Source organism: Girardinichthys multiradiatus, chromosome 18 (assembly GCF_021462225.1).
Source record: "Girardinichthys multiradiatus isolate DD_20200921_A chromosome 18, DD_fGirMul_XY1, whole genome shotgun sequence".
Taxonomy (NCBI): domain Eukaryota; kingdom Metazoa; phylum Chordata; class Actinopteri; order Cyprinodontiformes; family Goodeidae; genus Girardinichthys; species Girardinichthys multiradiatus.
In genome coordinates, this window is record NC_061810.1 from 3,155,933 (window position 1) to 3,175,141 (window position 19,209).

Genomic DNA, 19,209 nt, shown 5'->3' on the forward strand with positions numbered 1-19,209 from the left:
ATATGCTAATTTTGTGAGATAGGAATTTTGGGTTTTCATGAGCTGTATGCCACAATCATCCGTATTAAGACAATAAAAGACCTGAAATATTTCAGTTAGTGTGCAATGAATCTAAAATATATGAATGTTAAATTTTCATCATGACATTATGGAAAATAATGAACTTTATCACAATATGCTAATATTTTGAGAAGAACCTGTATTGATGGAGCTTTTTGCCGGGTTCTGATGGAGTTCGGTCCTGGTTCTGGTGGACGGTCCCTAACTGGTTCTGATGGAGATTTCCTCCCGATTTTGATGGAGTTTGGGTCCGATTCTGAGTTTTGTTCTAGGTTCTGATGCATCTTGGAACTGGTTCTGATAGAGATTTCTTTCTGGTTCTAATGGAAGTTTTTTCCTGGTTCTAAAAGAGTTTCCATCTGATTCTGATGGATTTTGGATGAGGTTCTGATGGAGTTTGGGTCTGGTTCTGATGGAGATTTGTTCCAGGTTCTGATGGATATTGGATGAGGTTCTGGTAGACGTTCTTCTTGGTCCTGACAGATTTTGGACCTGGTTCTGATAGAAGGTTCCTAACTGGTTCTGATGGAGGTTTCCTCTAGGTTCTGATGGAGTTTGTGTCTGGTTCTGATAGAGACAGGTTCTGATGTGCTAACAGCCTATATGCAAATGTCTATGAAATTGCCTTTTAAATTTAATCACTGTTGTCTAGCTGTTGGAACAGCAGTACATCAATTTAAGTACTCAACACAAAATAGCCGCCATATAGTTGCCTCCTATGAAGATGGTCAAAGGGTTAGGGGTCGGGTTAGGTTTAGGCCATAGCAATGAATGAAAATGAATGGAAGTCAATGCAAAGTCCTCAAAAAGACTAATCCATGGACATATGTGTGTGTGCGTGTGTGCGTGCCAGGGCTCTTGTGTGTGTCTGAGTTGGAGACAGGGAGAGAAGAAAGGCAGAGTCACATACAGACATATACAGTGCAAGATATACAGAGCTATAAATAGAACAGTGAGGAATGAATCAGCCAATCAGCAAAGAGTGTCAGTGTAACTTGACACCTGCAGCTTTTCTAATGCAGCACCTCACTGTCGTCTCCCTGTGGCCTGGGCTTTTAATATGGAGGCGCATGCTCCCGAACTATCGCCCATAACCCGGAAACCGTAAGGGCTATCGAAGTCATTCTTGGACCGTTTTTCTCAGAACGGAAAGGGGAATATTGACACTTTTTTGTTGAAAATATAATATTAAAGGCACAACATTTAGGTGAAAAGAAAGGGAAAAATGGAGAAAAACACAAAAATGCCTGAACATGCTCTTGAACAACGTCTAATAACTCGGAAACTATAAGGGTTATAGATTTGATTCATGCACCGAATGAATGAGCAGGCCTTGCTGAACAAACATGGAGCTTCTCAATTTTCTACAAAAATCTCTCTGGGAGTTGTGACCTAGTAAAAAAGTGGATCATTTTGACCATTTTTAACCCGAGTGAAGGTGACCTTTTCACTCTCAAACAAACCTACTTCACGAGGAAATGATAAAAGGTATCCAAAAAAGCTTTGGACCGTAGGTATAAACAGGGATTGGTGAACAATCCTGGAGATTTTTGTGTGTCTACATAAATCCGTGTAGGAGATGTGACAGTGTAGAAATGTGTATAATTTTGAAATTTTTCAATTTTAAGCGATTTTGGGAAGAACAGATTTGGTACTCCTAAACAAACCTTTTTTATGACAAAACGATAAAAGGTATCAAAACAATTCTTTCACTGGGAGTGCCAGCAAGGTCTGAAGATAAATCTGCACAAGGCTCATGTCTTTACCTCGAACGGTTTACGAGAGGCGGCGATTCGAATACATGTGAGTTTAAGGATTTTTTGCTCAGATTTTTTCTGAAATTCCTATAGATTTCCTATACAAGGTGTGTTGACTTTGCGTAGCTTTGTGGCGTGTTACCGGAAAACTGTTTGTCCCACGTCAATGAGGGTGACATTTTCTTAATCGTGAAAGAGCATCCTACATTTTTAGGGAGAGTGAAAATTGAGCGAGTGAAGAGAGTTTGTTCGTTCTTTCTCAGGTTAATCAAAAACCTACAGTGTACACTCTAGCAACACGAACATTCCATCATTGGATTACATTATAAAACTGAAAATCTGAAAAAAAATGTAATAAAGTTTGAATCCAAATTGTAGAAAAACAGTAAAAGATATCAAAAAGTTGAATGATACAATAATAGCAGAGGGTTGTGAAAGCATTTTAAAAGTTGAGTGGTGTTTCTAGCTGAAAGTATGCAGAAGTAGTTAAATGGCAAAAACAGTGAAGTTTTAGCAGAATCTTTGCCGTTTTCCATTCATTTCATTGGGAGCAAAAAATCCATAAAAAGCTCAATATTTTAAAAAGTATAAAAGGTATAAATACCAAAAGGTATAGCCGGAATGACCTGAAAGGGCTGAATATTGTGAAAGTTGAACAGTTGAAATAGCACAACGTATGCAGAAGGAGTAGCGAATCAAAAAGTGTACGGAAGCAACCAGAAGAAGAAGAAGAAGAAGAAGACAGAATAATAAAGAATAAAGAGAAACAGGAACACTATAAATGTGAATGCCTACTGCATTCACACTAATAATAAAAAATAAAGAGAAACAGGAACACAATAAGTGTGAATGCCTACTGCATTCACAATAATAAGTGAGAATGCATTCATGCATTCTCACTGATAATAATAACTAGAAAATTTCGGAAGAAATTTAGAGGGGGCCTGCCTCTTGGTGCGTGCTTCTCGGACCGGAGCTTGCCATTTTTTTATTGTCTATGCTATTATCAGCCTAAAATATTACTAGTAACTCTGGAGGACTCAGGCTTTTATTTTGAAATTTTCAGTAAGCCTTATTTTAAATGGGCAACACTGGGTGAGCTTCAACATTAGTGTGAAGCCCAGTCCTGAAATGATCTATTGTTTAAAATGCAAAGGCTTTTATTTTGTAGAGCATGTTTAGTGTTATTTTGAAAGTCCAGCATGGTTGTATTTTCAGGTCTGGGTTAGTTCCATTAGTTAAATAGAACCCGCTTGCTGTTTAAAAATCCTTTTCTATGCTCTTGTCAGCTCACAAAATTCATAGTAACTATGGAAGGTGTGGGCTTTTATTTTGGAAATTTCAGTAAGCCTGTTACAAAGGACCAGCATAGTCCCATTCCCATCACTGGGGGAGCTCCAACAGTAGTGTGAAGCCCACTCCTGCAATCATCTATTGTTTAAAGGCTTTTATTTTGTACAGCAGGTTTTGTCTTATTTTGAAAATCAAGCATGGTTGTCCTTTCAGGTCTGGGTTATTTCTATTAGTTATATAGAACCTGCTTGCTATTCCAAAATCATTGTGTATGCAATTATCAGCTTAAAAAAAAATCAATAATAATTATGGAAGGTTGAGGCTTTTATTTTGAAAGTTTTAGTGCTCTTCTGAAATCATTGTGTATGCTATTATCAGCTTCCAAAAATCATTATTAAGCATGGAAGGTTGATGTAAGAAATTGCCCTTTAGGGTTAATTACAGTTGTCTGGGTGTTGAAACAGCAGTACATGCACAAAATGGCCGCCATGTAGTTGCCTCCTATGAAGATGGTCAAAGGGTTAGGGGTCGGGTCATGTTTAAGCCATAGAAATGAATGAAAATCAATGGAAGTCAATGAAAGTCCTTAAAAAGATAGATGGATGTGTATGTGTGTGTGTGTGCGTGTGTGTGTGGGTGTGTGCTTGTCTGTGTGTGGGTGTGTGTGTGTGTGTGTCCCGCTGGAAAAGAGTTAGTGGTAGGGTCATGTTGAAGCCATAGACATGAAGACAATAAAGGGAATTCCTCACAAAGATAGTAATCCATGTGTGTGTGTGTGGGTGGGTCTATGTATGTGTGTGTGGGTGTGTGTCCCAGTGTGAGACACAGAGAGGCAGAAAGAAAGACAGAATCACATCCAGATATATACAGTAGGAGATACACAGAGCTATAAATAGAACAGTGAGGAATGAATCAGCCAATCAGCAAAGAGCGTCAGTGTAACTTGACACCTGCTGTTTCTCACTCACGCAGCACCTCACTCTGTGTCTGCCCCTGGCCTGGCTTTATAACACGGAGGCGCATGCTCCCGAATGACTGGCCATAACTCGGAAACCGTAGGGGCGATCGATGTCACTCTTGGACCGTTTTTATCAGAACGGACAGGGGAACATTAATATTCATCCTTTATATTTGAAAATATAATAATAAAGACACAACACTGGGTGAAAAGAGGGGGGAAATGGAGAAAAAGACAGAAATGCCTGAACATGCTCCCGAACAAAGTCTAATATCTCGGAAACTGTACATGGTATTTGAAATGTTTTTAAACTGTGGGCGACAGCTATCCCTCGTCCCGAATCATGGAGATTTTCATAGCTCTATGTCATTCACAATATAAAATAGGATGATGGAAAGAAATGCTGTCACTCATGGATTACTGGTCAAACTCTCATTGAAAATACATGGGAGGCCTACAGAATTCCTGTGAGTCTTGGCGATCGAGGGGGTTTTAACAGAAAACTATGAGATCTAGAACAATTTTGATATTATTGTGTGAAAGCAGAGGCCCGGCCCTACAATCTGACCGAAAATTGTGACTGTAGAGGGAAATCTGTGGCCGTGAGGGCCAGTTGAAACTCAATTTTCCTGGAAAAATCCCCTCTTTCTACACTCTAGTAACTGCCATCTCCACTGTTAGAGTGTGATTTTCTCGCAAACTTTGTGTTGCTTGGAGTCAAATTTTAGAGACACCGTAGCAGTTATCAACAAACCGTTTTCCCGTCTGAAGAACCGGCGGATTTTTCTACAAACTGAAAGTCAAACTGTGTTTCTAGGTGAAAGTATGGCGATACAGTAGAGCTTCAAAAACAGTGAATTTTGAGGATTCCTTCGCCCCTGACTCCATTCATTCCTATGGGGATTTTTGGAGGGTGGTTTTTCGTAAATTACGTCGCCATGGTAACTCGAAACGCCAATAAAAGTAATAGCACACCTCCCGGGACCGAGCCGGACGTTTTGATGTATATATTGTGGGGGTGCGCGCTGCGGTTCGGGTCGCATTAAAGTGGATAGGTTTTGACCAGGTGAATAATAATAGGTGCCTGCCATGCATTGCATGGGAGGCAGTGCATTGCTTCGCAATGCAATGCACTGCTCTCCTATGCATTGCTATATTGGTGCGTGCTTCTCGGACCAGAGCCAAACTGTGGCCGAGTTAAGCTTATGCCTCCTTGCATTGCCATGGTAAGCCCTATAAATGTATCCAGTTTAGATGTGGATAATAATAGGTGACTCTTTGCAATATCACTAGGAGCAGTGAAGCAAGCCCATTCACTCCTATTCCTCTACTGCTATGGCAAGCCCAAACTAAGGAATGTTGAGGCTTATCTTTTGAAAGGATAAAGTAGACCAATTTCCATCACTGAGTCCCAGCAGTACTGTTAAGACCAATGCTGCAATTATCGCTGTATAAAATACAAATACTTTTATTTTTTAAAGTATGTCTAGGTGTTATTTTGAATGTCCTGCATGGTTGTCCTTTCAGGTCTGGGTTAGTTCCATTAGTTATATACAACCTGCTTGCTATTCTAAAATCATTATGTATGCCGTAATCAGCTGAAAAAAATCACTAATAATTATGAAAGATTGAGGCTTTTATTTTGAAAGTTTCAGAAGGCATTATTTCAAATGTCCACCATAGTCCAATTTCCAACACTGGGTGAGCTCCAACATTAGTGTGAAGCCCAGTGCTGCAATCATCTATTGTTTAAAATGTAAAGGCTTTTATTTTGTAGAGTGTTTTGTCTTATTTTGAAAGTCCAATATAGTTGTCCTTTCAGGTCTGGGTTAGTTCCATTAGTTAAATAGAACCCGCTTGCTATTTAAAAATCATTTTCTATGCACTTGTTAAGTCATGCATGAATGCATTCTCACAGATAAAGAATAAAGTAAAACTGGAACACAATAAGGGTGAATGCCTTCTGCATTCACACTAATAAAAAAAAAATTAATAATATAAGCATCCTGATTACTTCCAAGATAACATTTGAGTTAAATGGAGGAATGCCTGTGGATGGTTTAAAGGAAACACCTCAAACACCCTGCATCCTTGTGTGACATCATGGGAAAACCAAAATAAATCAGCCAACATATCAGGAAGAGAGTTGTGGATCTCCACATGTCTGAACCATTCTTGGGTGAAATTTTCAGATGCCTGAAGGTTCCAGGCTCATCTGTTTAAACAATTATATGCAGTATAAACAGCATGAGAATGTCCAGCCATCGTACTGTTCAGGAAGGAGACAGATTCTGTGTACCACCGATAAAAGGGTTTTGGTGAGAAATGTGCAAAACAACAGTCCTGTCCCAACATGCAAAGGCCAACCAAAAGGGAGCAATTACTCCAAAAGCAAAAACAAAAAAAGATTATGGTTTGCGAAGACACTCAGGGACAAAGGCATGTTACATTCGGAGGAAAAAGGGAGAAGCTTTTAAGCCTGACACTGGAAGGTACGGGGATGGCAGAATCATGCGGTGTGGGGGAGCATCAGGAATGTATGAAAATATTGAAGCATCATCTTAACACATTAGCGTTAGTGCAAATAGATCTCTTCAAAAGGAAAAATACCTTAAACATACCACCAAATTAGTTACAAGCATTGAGAAAATCTGTCACTAAAGGGGAAACAATTCCAAATTCTCTTTGACTTTTGTCAGAGCATCATGCTTGACATCATGCCATGTCCCAAACATTCCAAGCACATTACACTATCATATAGTGACACTTCAGAAGCCAAATCAATATTGCATTCAAGGCCACTAGCCCTTTTAAAGAATGAACACTGACAAAAATTGTTATGGTCTATCACAAACTTTAAAAGTATATGAGCTGTTACCAGCTCTGGAACCTTCTAGCTAAGAAACTGAATGAATGAGTTTTGTATTGATACAATAACTGAATGTTTTATTTCCCTGTAAATGTTTTCTTTCATGGTGTGGGCTGTTGTCACTTATCTTTTACCGTTTTGCTATATGTGGTTGAAGTTTGCCACTTTATTGTTTTGCCCTGGCTTAAAAAAGAGCATTTATGAAAGGCAAAACAAACTGGTTTAAACAAAACGTATTTTAAAACAAGTTAGAGGTGAGATGTAGCACCCAGATTGGCCTGAAAAGTGATAATCTGGCCTACAGGGGTTGGACAATGAAACTGAAACACCTGTCATTTTAGTGTGGGAGGTTTCATGGCTAAATTGGACCAGCCTGGTAGCCAGTCTTCATTGATTGCACATTGCACCAGTAATAGTTGAGTGTGAAGGTTCAATTAGGAGGGCAAGAGCACAGTTTTGCTCAAAATATTGAAATGCACACAACATTATGGGTGACATACCAGAGTTCAAAAGAAGACAAATTGTTGGTGCACGTCTTGCTGGCACATCTGTGACCAAGACAGCAAGTCTTTGTGATGTATCAAGAGCCACGGTATCCAGGGTAATGTTAGTATACCACCAAGAAGGACGAACCACATCCAACAGGATTAACTGTGGACGCAAGAGGAAGCTGTCTGAAAGGGATGTTCGGGTGCCGTGTATCAGGATGACAATGCACCAATACACACAGCAAGACTGGTGAAAGATTGGTTTGATGAACATGAAAGTGAAGTTGAACATCTCCCATGGCCTGCACAGTCACCAGATCTAAATATTATTGAGCCACTTTGGGGTGTTTTGGAGGAGCGAGTCAGGAAACGTTTTCCTTCACCAGTATCACGTAGTGACCTGGCCACTATCCTGCAAGAAGAATGGCTTAAAATCCCTCTGACCACTGTGCAGGACTTGTATATGTCATTCCGAAGACAAATTGACGCTGTATCGGCCGCAAAAGGAGGCCCTACACCATACTAATAAATTAATGTGGTCTAAAACCAGGTGTTTCAGTTTCATTGTCCAACCCCTGTATAGTCAGTGACCACACACAGTCTAGACAACTAAAGCAGATTAATGTAGAACGCAAATAATAAGTGAATTTAAAGCAAAACAAAGGGAAATAAATTAAGATTGTTTGCATCTGTAAAACACCATGAAATGGCTGGAGCAGTGATGCTCTGGTCTCAACATCTGGACAGAACACAAAAATCAGAGGAACACCATGATGTCACCCAAAGCTCTGATTCAGCAAACATATCAGCCTGTGACAGAGGAATGATGCAGTACATAGACAAAATAGTTCCAGTCAGAATGAAAAGGAATAAAAATAAACTACTAAAAGGAAATAATTATTTTATTTGCCAACCAGCACAACGGCTCTATTGTATTTACTGACATGTGGTATTCTAAAACATCTTAATCTCTTTAGTCAAATCAAATGTGTTCTGAGCAGAGATTGAGTGGTTTTACTGGCAGAAGAAGTTGAGTTTAACTGATGTTGGGAGTATGATTATTGATTGAATAATCTTGATCAATAATTATAATTACAAATCATAATCTGACAAAATCAATTTCTTAACCATAAATCCTCATTTACGAATCGAGACCAGAGATGTTTCTGGTGTTGTAATTGTGGCTCAACGCCTCTGACAATTACAACCATTAAATACTCCGTAATAATTAATAACTATTGCCGGAGATGTCACTGTTTAATCGACCGTTTCTGCCGAAACGTGTGGAACTTGAACCTTATTTTGACTGACACATCACTTTTTGCACACAATAAAACACCAAACGCTCTCTCTTTATCTATGTGAATATTTATTAATTTTCACCTACTCAACATGCAAAATTCTACAAACACAGGGGTAACACATCTAAATAAGCAAAATCAACAAACGGTAGTGGGTATGTATTGAGTCAACCAGCAGTTTATGGCACTACAGACGAAGGGAGAGGGGGATATGAGTGGTGGCGAGTGGTGGGGGTTGGAGCGCAGCTCCGACTGTCCTTATGGTCTTCTGATCATAAAACTTCCCCCTAACTCCTGACCACAAAGGATTGATAACTTTTGGCGGCAAGCTAGCACAGTGAGATTGAAGACAAAGGTAAAATGGAGAATTTTACCATGAGGTCGTTTTAACAGTCCAGTCTTGCAACGCACCCGCGTTCAGATAGTAAACACAAACAGTTCTGGGGGACACGGCGGATCCCGATATTACATAACACATCAAAGTTTCAACAAGCAAGGTTACATGCACATATTATTCAGAACACACGAGATCCTAACCAGCGATTCTGATCGCTTCTACAACCTCTGACCCTGCCCAGGCCTTCTAATAAAGAAATGAATAAAAAACAAATGGGTTTTACTTGTGTTGTCTTCTTCCGAATGAGGGAATTCGAGCGAGGAAAAGTGGGATTAAGTTAATGTGCGTCCACAATTAACTTCAGGGGAACGGTCAGTCTTTGTCCTTTGGTCTTCTTGACAAAAAGGAAAAATATGATCTGACCATCAAAGTCGACTTGAAAATTAAACACGGTAGCGGTTCGTCTCTCCGAAACTCCGTGTCTCCAGTTACGTGTTAACTCACGTCTTCGATCGGCAAAGTGAAATCTCTGGCCTTCTTAGTCCACAGACTTCAGTTATGAATGGTTCGTTGTCCAACGAGAGAATGAATGAACTCTGCACAGAATTCTTCTCTTAAAGTGACGCGCTTCAATCACCAGATGATTTCTAGCAGAAGGCGACTTTTCAAACATGGGCGCCTCCTATATAGCACCCTGTGAGACTGGGGACGCCCAGTCATATCAGTCGCAATGCTCGATGGGATATGTAGGAGCGGGCTGTCCTGGGTACAAAATGGCCGATGCCATTGGAGGGGCACAGTGACGTCCAACAACGTGCAGATAATCCAATACTCAGCAAACAAGTGGTCCAACACTGACATAGGAGTAGCTACATCCATCATAAGAGTCTGATGAAAGTGGTTAATCAGCAGAATCGTTCATTTTATGCTATATGTTCAAATCAGCAGTTATATACTTCAAAAGCAAATCTCCCAAGCCTGAGGTGTTTTGATTCCAAGACCAATCAAGATATTAGAAGTAATAATACAATTATAGGGAGATTTTTGGTTTTGAGTCCTTCTAGCTTTACTCTAGAATGCAAACCATTTTTACTTGGTAATTATTATTTTGTCTACTCACTGTTGTACATGACCAGACAGAGAGACAGAGACAATAACAGACAGACTGAATCAACAAGTCACCTCTGTGGTATGTTTCACCTGGGTCCATAACTGAAGAAGAAAAGAACATAACAACCTTTAGCTTTTGACCATGAGCACATTACATAAATTAATAAACATTGATTTCTCAGAATCCTAAGTCATTGCTGTTTGACCTTTTCTAAGAAATGTTTCTTAAGATTATTAAGCCAGCCAATTGTAGCACAGTTGGTAAACATACTGTATATAAAACATGTATAGTTTTTCATTGCAGAAGCAGAATCTCCAATGGAAAATGTTTTTTTAAATCCAACCTTTAATTTGAGAGAATATAATTAATGGGAATACTGTCCAATAATTAAAAGTTGTTTTACACAAAATCACCATTGTCTTCTCTGCTCCTTAGCTCAGCCACCAGCTTTTCTACAGGATTTAGGTCTGGGGAATGAGATGGCCACATCGGAAGGTGAATCATTTTTATGTTGTTTTGGTCAAATGGGGGGGGGGGGGCACCCCCACTCTGCGCTACTGGGAGGCATATCCATGGAGGGACGCACAGACCTGCACAGGATAAATGATGGCACCCTCACTGCCATTAGTGATTGGGGTGAAGTCCTTAGACTAGGGGTGCACAACAACTATCAGGCCGATATGTGTGTGTCAGCATGGCGGTGTGGGTTTTTTTTTTGCTTGTTTTTTTTAAATTTAGTGACACCTGCATGGCATTCAAGTGCTGTTGTTAAAATTGGAGAAAACTACTTTTTAACTGGGAAAATAAAAAAAAGATCATTACCAGGAAACATCTCGGTCATAATTTTAATATTGTTAATAGTATTTTACCAATTGTATTTAACAAACTGCGTACAAACTATAAAAATATAAATGTAAAACAAAGAACAACTCCTAAACTGGGATGAGGCTTTTGACGAATCACAAAAATTTGCTAGAGGTGACACAAGGGCTGTAGCGATTAAAGATTTAATCATGGAAATGATGGCCCTTGATGACCAACCCTTCACCCTTGTTGAAGATAGAGGCTTTTTTTGGCTCATTAGCCACTTGGAGCTGCGGTTTTACTATGATTTGATCTCTTAATTGTCATTGTAACCTGTGTTTACAATGAAATGAGTTAGAAAAACTCACCTGTGTGCAAAACATAATAAATAGCATAAATAAAGCACAGTAAATATAATGTAAAACCAATATAACAAACAAATACTAAATCTGACACACATCCCTCATGTATTGCACGTAGTGTTATATAGTAGTCTGATCGCCCAGGGGTAGAAGGTGTTTCTGAGCCTGCTCGTACGATGTTTCAGAACCCTGTACCTCCTATAGCTCCTGCTGCAGGGCAGTGGGTTCAAGTAGCTGTGGCCAGGGTGAGATAAATCAGCAAGAATCTTTTTCGCTTTTCTTAGCCTCCGAGACTCTGCAACGTCCTCCGGAGAGGACAGGGGTCAGCCGATGATGTCCTGTGCTGATTTAATAATACTCTGCAGGGCTTTCCTGTTCTTAACTGTGCAGCATGGCCTGAAAGAGAGAAGGCCTGCCTGTCTGCCTGCTGCAAATGACACTTTGAGTTTCCAGAATGAAACTTGGGTGAAGTCTGGCCAAAAGCTCCAAACCCACTGAGATGGACAATGATCCGTGCTGTTTGCCAGAGCCAGAAGAGCGATACACTGGACTCGTCTTAAAAGCACATTTTATGATAGGCAGAAGAGAAACAGGCTGTAGCAAAGTTCTTTCTCCCTCCTCGAGAAGTTAAAGTGGACAAGGAAGGAGTTAATGTCCCACCAACAAAGCGAGGAAGGGTCTGGGTTTTTGGACTGATAGAGGACTGTGTGCCATGACAGTCTGACTCTAAAGCGATCAAGAAACTGAGGGGTTAACGTACAAACACAAACAGATTTGCATTTATCTTTTCTATTTTCTTTTTCTTTTTTTTTTTACCGTGTCCTGCCCGGCAGAGTATCGCTCAGAATTGTTGTCTGAGTGCCAAGAAATTGCCCAACAGATTTACTTTCACAAGCAGAGCATCACAGCTAATGCTTTAAAGCTCTGCTTGATATTTATAAAATAAACTTTATTATAAACTTCTTTGTGAATATTTCAATTGTTGCGGACACGGAGACTGAAATGAAAAGGAAAAAAGAAGCTCAAAAAAGAGAGAGATGGGGAAAAAGGGGAGAAAAGGAGGAAAGAGTGGAGGAGAGACAGAAGGATAAAGAGAATACAAGATTACACCCTGCTTGCTTATACATCTGCAGCTGTTTTTTTTTTCTTTCTTTCTTTTTCTTTTCTATTTTCTGCAATGAAGAACGCTTATTAACCGCTGGTCATGTGACACGCTTGCTTGACGTTGACAGACGTAGCGGTGTAAAATATTATTTTAGGGTTAGAAAATTCTCCTCAAAAGGGTGATAACTTAGCTCATTTGATACTTTCCAGTTAATTCTTTTAGAGAAGCAAGTTCTCTTTCGTCATGGAATATTCAGGGTCAATTATTCTAGTTATTAAAAGTTATTAAAAAGCAGAGGAAGTTACAACACCTCCAAAACTCTGCAGTAACCATGTGTTTCCATGTTATTCTCAGGACAGATCTCATGAAGGAAAATTTTTAAAACCCATTGCATGTGTAACACTTGATGGGGTCTCTTTCAGGTATTATTTTTTTCCTGTTGTCAGAGTTTGTATCCCATAAATCTAATGGGTAGAGACATCATTAAAACAGGCCTAGTTTTACTGCAGATGGTCTCTAAAAGACTCAGCATAGCAAAGGCCTTCGTCCAGAACTGTGGAAATATTTCCCACCTCAGTCCCAAATTTTTTAAACATGCTTTTTTAAGACAGATCTGTGTTTTGTTTTGTTTTTTAGCATAATGTTTGCCTGAAGCTTCTTATGAACTGGGTTAGGAGCAAATATGATGCGCGGCAAATTAGGAGCTGTGAACTAGTGATTGCAATCCCTAAATCTGATTACTGTCCAAGCCAGAAATAATACACTCTTAGGTTTGGAGATATTTAGCCAATCCTTTAATCTCTGCAGAAAGCTGGCATCATTGTTCAACCTGTGGTTCCTGGACTCCTGAAGCCCGTGAGATTTTGGGTCCATAAAATTAGAATACTTAATTAAAGGTACACCTATTACCTATTAAAAAAGCAGATCTAAGCCAATGATGAGTTCCAATCATTTTGATTGCTCTGAAATTCATTAATACTTAAAATTTCTACTTCTTCTTACTTCTAGAGGTAAATGTTTGATTTCTTACGGTTTAAAGATAAAAAGAATACCTAGGAGTACAAAGGTACACAAGGTAATTTCAGATTACTAAGAAATAAAATATTGGAACATTTAACAGCATTTAGATTGTAAAAGAGGGGTTCTAGTAAAAATTTTCTCCCCAACTCTCAAAACTGAAAAGGCTGAATTTAAAGAAAATTCTGTTCTCCTTTTGAAACACTATGTGGGAACAAAGTCCAGTTTGGAGTCGAGCTTCTTAGCTTAACTTCTGGTTAAGTCAAACAATGCAGTTTTGTTTTGTTTGGGTTTACCATAAAAATGTCAACACCGGCTTAAAATACTTCTCTGCATTTAACCTGTGCAGAGAAATTCTTGAACACAGGTGAGATCAAATTGAGCCAAATAAAACAAGAATTATAAGAATAACTTTCAGGATTGTAGTTCTTATTATTACAAAGTTACAGTACAAAGAATTGGCAAAGAGTTTCAGCATCAGTAAATTTGGATTCATGTAAGAGAAAACTGTTGCTGTGCTTCTAAATAGTTTGAGATCTCTATGGACTATGTGCACTCATCTTAAAAAAGATCCTGAAGATTGTCATAACAAAACTAATCAATTACAGCAATAAAAGATATGGCTGAGAAAACATATTCTGAAAAGAGATTGTTAAACATTTCTTTGAATTCTTGAAGCTTCAAATTTGGCCATTTGTCTGTCTTTGATGTTTTGTGTTTGTTTTGTTGGAATGAATGTTTGTTTATATGTTGCATGAAACAATAATCCATGTTTAGAATAATGTTTCTAAATCCCAGATTGATTAAAACTTTAAGTTTTCAGGAGAGTTAAGAAGCAGCTTGTTTCTGAGGTAGGTGCATGTTAACAGTTTTGCAGTTTAAGGTTCACTAAGATGGGTTTGAATGAAGAAACTGTGGGTCCGCCCATAGGTTGCCCATCAGAGGTTAGTTCAGCCTGACTCTGCCCACCTACCAGGATTGTTTTAACACTGTTTAAGAGACAATAGAATCAAAAGGCTTGTAGTAATTGCTGCCTTAAAAACATGTTTTTGTATAATAATTGAGTAAGGATGAAGCATGATATTTAGATTTCTGTTTTACTATTAAAAGGTTAATGAAAAAGTTTAAACTCATTGGTGATTTGTTAGACTGAAATAGTTTTAAATCATTGGTGATTTTTTAGACTGAAAGCTTTCCCTGGTGCCATTAAGCTAGCTGACAGTTCAAGATATGCCAAAAGTAAGGAAATCTGTTTTTGATAAAGAATCTGAGTTATGACTTCATACTTTGTGGGAATTATTGACTAGATTCAATTTGTAGGGTTTATGCATCAAAATTGCATTAGATTTCGATTAATCTAATACTCATCTTTATACAAGACAAATCAGGATGACATGTGACTTATTTCTAAGTGAGACATTGATGAACTGCACAACAACTGAAGTTTGTGTTTTGTTGTTAATGGAACTGAGTTGCAGTTAAAAACATCTGGATTTTATTTATGTTGCTTTCGGTAAATTCACAGTGGCACATAGTTATGTCAGAATTCATTTATTTGGTTCTATGGACTGTGATCCTGGTTATTAGAAAATGTTTTTAAACATTTTGCTGGATTTCGGCATGGGTTGGACCCTGCGTCAGAAGAGGGGAATGTCAGAATAAAGTAGCATGGGGTTACAAAAGTTTTGGCACTCATGGGAAAAAGGGTAGCTCATATCTCCAGTAAGGACCTAGTTACAATGTGAGAGTCATTTGGTCTGAAAGTTAGAATCATAAGGTCATTTGCTTCACTGCGCACACACCAAGGTGAGAGACACAGAGGAACATACAAGGAAGGCCTCTACACATTTTCACATGACCTTTCTCCAGATGATGGACTGGCGACGTCTGCAGCAGAGAGACTGTGAAGCATGTGCCACAATGCTTATTGTCCTTATTTCCTTTCTTTTCATTTGGTGGATACAAGGCGCTCCTTTGTCTGGACAGCAAGGGTCAGCCTACTTCTTTTCTCCCACTTGAACAGTGAAACTGACTCCAAGGAGGAAATCACGGATGCGTTTATCTAATGTTTATGTTTATTGTTTGATATCTATGCTTATGGTATTATTACAAATTTTAAATGTGTTCATTTCCACCGTTGTTTAGCTGGACTATGGAAACCTAACTTCCACAAGGTTAGAGTTCCTGTTTCTAAACATATTTCTGAAGGTGGTTCCTTATGGCCCTGATGACTGTGGCAGCTTCAATAACTCATGATGGTGATTTTGATGATTTTTCCACTGTTTGATCTCCATTTATTTAAACGATGATTTCCTCACTGCTTAACGAACATTACATTCATCATTTTTGTTTCTTGATTCTATTGATGCTTCTGCAGGAGTAATGAACACACAGTGTTGATGATTTGGGTATCATGTTTTGTTATTGCATTTTTTTTGTTGTGTTTCTTTTATTTCTGGTCATTCCTTTACCACATTGGTGACCGCCTTGGCAGAGGGGTCGTGTGAGTATTTTCCTGCCTGATTGTTTGTTGATACACAAATGTGTTTTAAATTCCGTCTGACAGGTTTTTCACTCACACAGATGATGACTGTATATTTTTTTCTTTTATTATATTATTCAGTTTCTTCCCCCTTTTATTCATTGCCTTTTTAGTATTATTATTCTTTTTATTTTTTATGTTTCCTTTAATCAGTGTCGATCACACATGAAACATGTCTCATTTATGATCGAAAGGGTGGAATGTGATAGCAAAATTTTAAATGCTTTTGTCCTTCTTAGGTGACCATCTGAGTGACCTGACAATGGCTTCCACCTTCCTTCCTGCTCCCTCCTGCTGGTCATCCACACTGCATTTACAAGCTAAAGAGGAAATGTTTATCACAGAGGAGCTGAGACATTTGAAGGGGGAATTAATTCAATTTGTCACCTCTGCTCTTCCTGGAGGAGGGCTGCATTGGGAGTTTACCAGTGGTGATTGCTCTAAGACTGCAAGGGAAGCTCAACTTCCCCTAAAATGTCAAAAAATAAGTTATCAAATTTATACTGTTGTGTGTACATGTCATTGACTAAATATGCGCTACAACGCGCTCAACTTTTGTTCAGAATCCGCTTCTTATGACTGGTAATGTCGCAGCTTTCCTCTCACTCATTCCCGCAGCTTCACAGTGCTTTACACAGTGAGTTCAGCAGCGAAGCAAAAATGCTGGGCCTTGTCCCGCCCATTGAACGCTCAGCGTCTCTGGGGGTCTATGGGGCAGTGGGCTGGCCTCGGCTGGCTCGGACGCTCAGCTTCTGCATGATGATTGGATGATCTGTCTGAGGTTGAATCCCTTTTTGATTGACAGCAAAATCAGCAAATCAGCGATCTTGAAATTGAGCCTCCCCTCCTTGTAAGACCAGCATCCCCCACTGGTGTTTACAATTCTGATATAAGGAGGTAGTTCCCCTTTGTCTGCTCAGAATGGTTTCGGCTCAACTCAGTAACACGTCTGATGCTGGAAACCTGTCTCCTTATAAGGCTAAATTAATAAAGCTGACTGCATGATTATCATCATTCTCTTTCTTTAGGAGAAAACATTTTTCCTCAACAACAGGCTTTCAGTACTTTACTAAGTACCCTATGGTCCTACTGCCCTGTGGGGGTCCACAGCTTTCAGACCCGCCGCCCTTTTTTTTTTTTCAGCCGCCACTACTTTTCTGACGCGTGTTTTCAAGCTTAGTATAATGTGATCACCTAATGCATTCACATGTTGATTGACAGCAAAGTAAATGACATAAGTGTCACCATCAATATATGGACTTGTGATATCAGCCCTGTAAGCATGATGAGTGACTGCGCAGTGGTTGGATAGACTTTAAACTATACGGGGCAGTGTTGCACTCTAGCTAGCCGGCTCGCACACAGGGACATTGATTCAACAAGCTTTTGAAGCTATGCTACATCGGTGGAATATTAAGTGGGAGATTGTGCATGTTCTCTTGTGAGATAATACACATAATTTAGCTTTAGTGAGAATGGATGAGTACGGTGTTGCAAGCCTGGGTTGCATGGCCCACTTTTTACAACTTGCCATCAACAAGGCTGTTTTAAGTCAGAGAGCTGTGTCTGACTGTGTTGCCATCAGGAACAGAATTGTTGGACATTTTGGGCACTCTCAAGTAGCAAGTACAGCTGCAAATGCCACAAGCATGACTCCAACAAGACACAGCAACACGATGGAACTGCACGTTTTACATGCTAAAGAGTCTAGTGGCACAGAAGCAAGCCATTGCAGCATATGCAGTTGAATACGATTTGCCTGCAACACTCAACGGCCGCCAATAGACCCTGGTGGAAAACATGCTGACCATCCTCAATCCACGTGAACAGCTGACGAGAAACATCAGCAAGTGTGCTTAAGTGTCCTTAAGCAAAAGTGTTCGAACAGACCAGGAAGTGAAAACACCAAAGAAAACCCTGTTAAAAGCAGGTACTTCATTCACCCTTGCATCAAAGCAGCAGGAAACAGGTATGCTGCGAGAAAAGTTGCTTGAGAATAATAGTGCCACAGATGGCAACTCCCGGCCAGAACTGCAACCAGAAAAGAGGAGCAGGGCACACAGGAATAACTCGTACTCACTGATTGGAATGTTTGAGGAAATTCTGGGAGAAAACACAGAGGCTGCAGATCACCACAGAAACAGCAGAGTGGAAGCAGACATAAGAGTATATATTAACTTATTTAAGGTTTTTTAAAGACACAAATTATAACTTATGTTAATGGCCTAAACAAAATCATAATTAAATTATATTTTTCTGCTGTGCATCATTAACTATTAGATGCAGTCATATTTGTCGGAGCCAACGATTCATGTGAGCTGTTGTCCACTCAAGTATTGGAGAAGCAACAATTTCCTCTTCGTGCCTGGCCGGACTTGCTAGGAAATATCTTTTTGCGCGGTGCACTAGTGTTGAAAATGAGCGCTTGTTTTCTGCTGCTGAACATGTAATGACAAAGGAAATAAACAGACTGGCATGTGAGAAGGCAGAGATGCTGCTTTTTCTGAAAACAAATCTTCCTCTGATCCATCCAGAACTAGATAAAATGGGAGAATAATTCCCATAATTTGGGAATACAGTGTAATTTAAAGAATGCACTTTTTTTTTTTTTTTACACAGACAAGTCTAAAATTGTCAGTGGTGCTTTATTTTAGTTTCTATATTTTTAAGGAATGCACTTTTTCAGTTTGAATAATTGTTTAAAAGTACAAATTAATAATATAATTAAATAAATGTACTCAGAATCTGAATTGTGGAATGGCTCTTTTACTTTGTATTTAATCGGTTTTAGAGGCCTTTATGTTTTTTTTATATCAGTAAGTAATGTCAGTCAGTCAGTCAGTCATTTTCTACCGCTTATTCCATAGTGGGTCGCGGGGGAGCTGGTGCCTATCTCCAGCAGTCTATGGGCGAGAGGCAGGGTACACCCTGGACAGATCGCCAGTCCATCGCAGGGCAACACACAAACAACCATGCACACACTCATTCATACACCTAAGGTCAATTTAGAGTGACCAATTAACCTAACAGGCATGTCTTTGGACTGTGGGAGGAAGCCAGAGTACCCGGTGAGAACCCACGCATGCACGGGGAGAACATGCAAACTCCATGCAGAAAGACCCCAGGCCGGGAATCGAACCCAGGACCTTCTTGCTGCAAGGCAACAGTAAGTAATGTACCTTATTTAAATGACAGATTAGATGTT

At 39.4% G+C, this 19,209-nt stretch overlaps 1 protein-coding gene across 1 annotated transcript in view; it reads right to left on the reverse strand.

The window, feature by feature from the left end:
• The window catches only part of fat3a (FAT atypical cadherin 3a), a 321,467-nt gene that overhangs the window by 31,403 nt on the left and 270,855 nt on the right, over positions 1-19,209 (reverse strand). Inside the window, exon 30 of the mRNA XM_047390981.1 lies at positions 10,246-10,275. Coding sequence (XP_047246937.1) covers positions 10,246-10,275 — 30 coding nt within the window. The remainder of the gene's footprint in view (positions 1-10,245; positions 10,276-19,209) is intronic.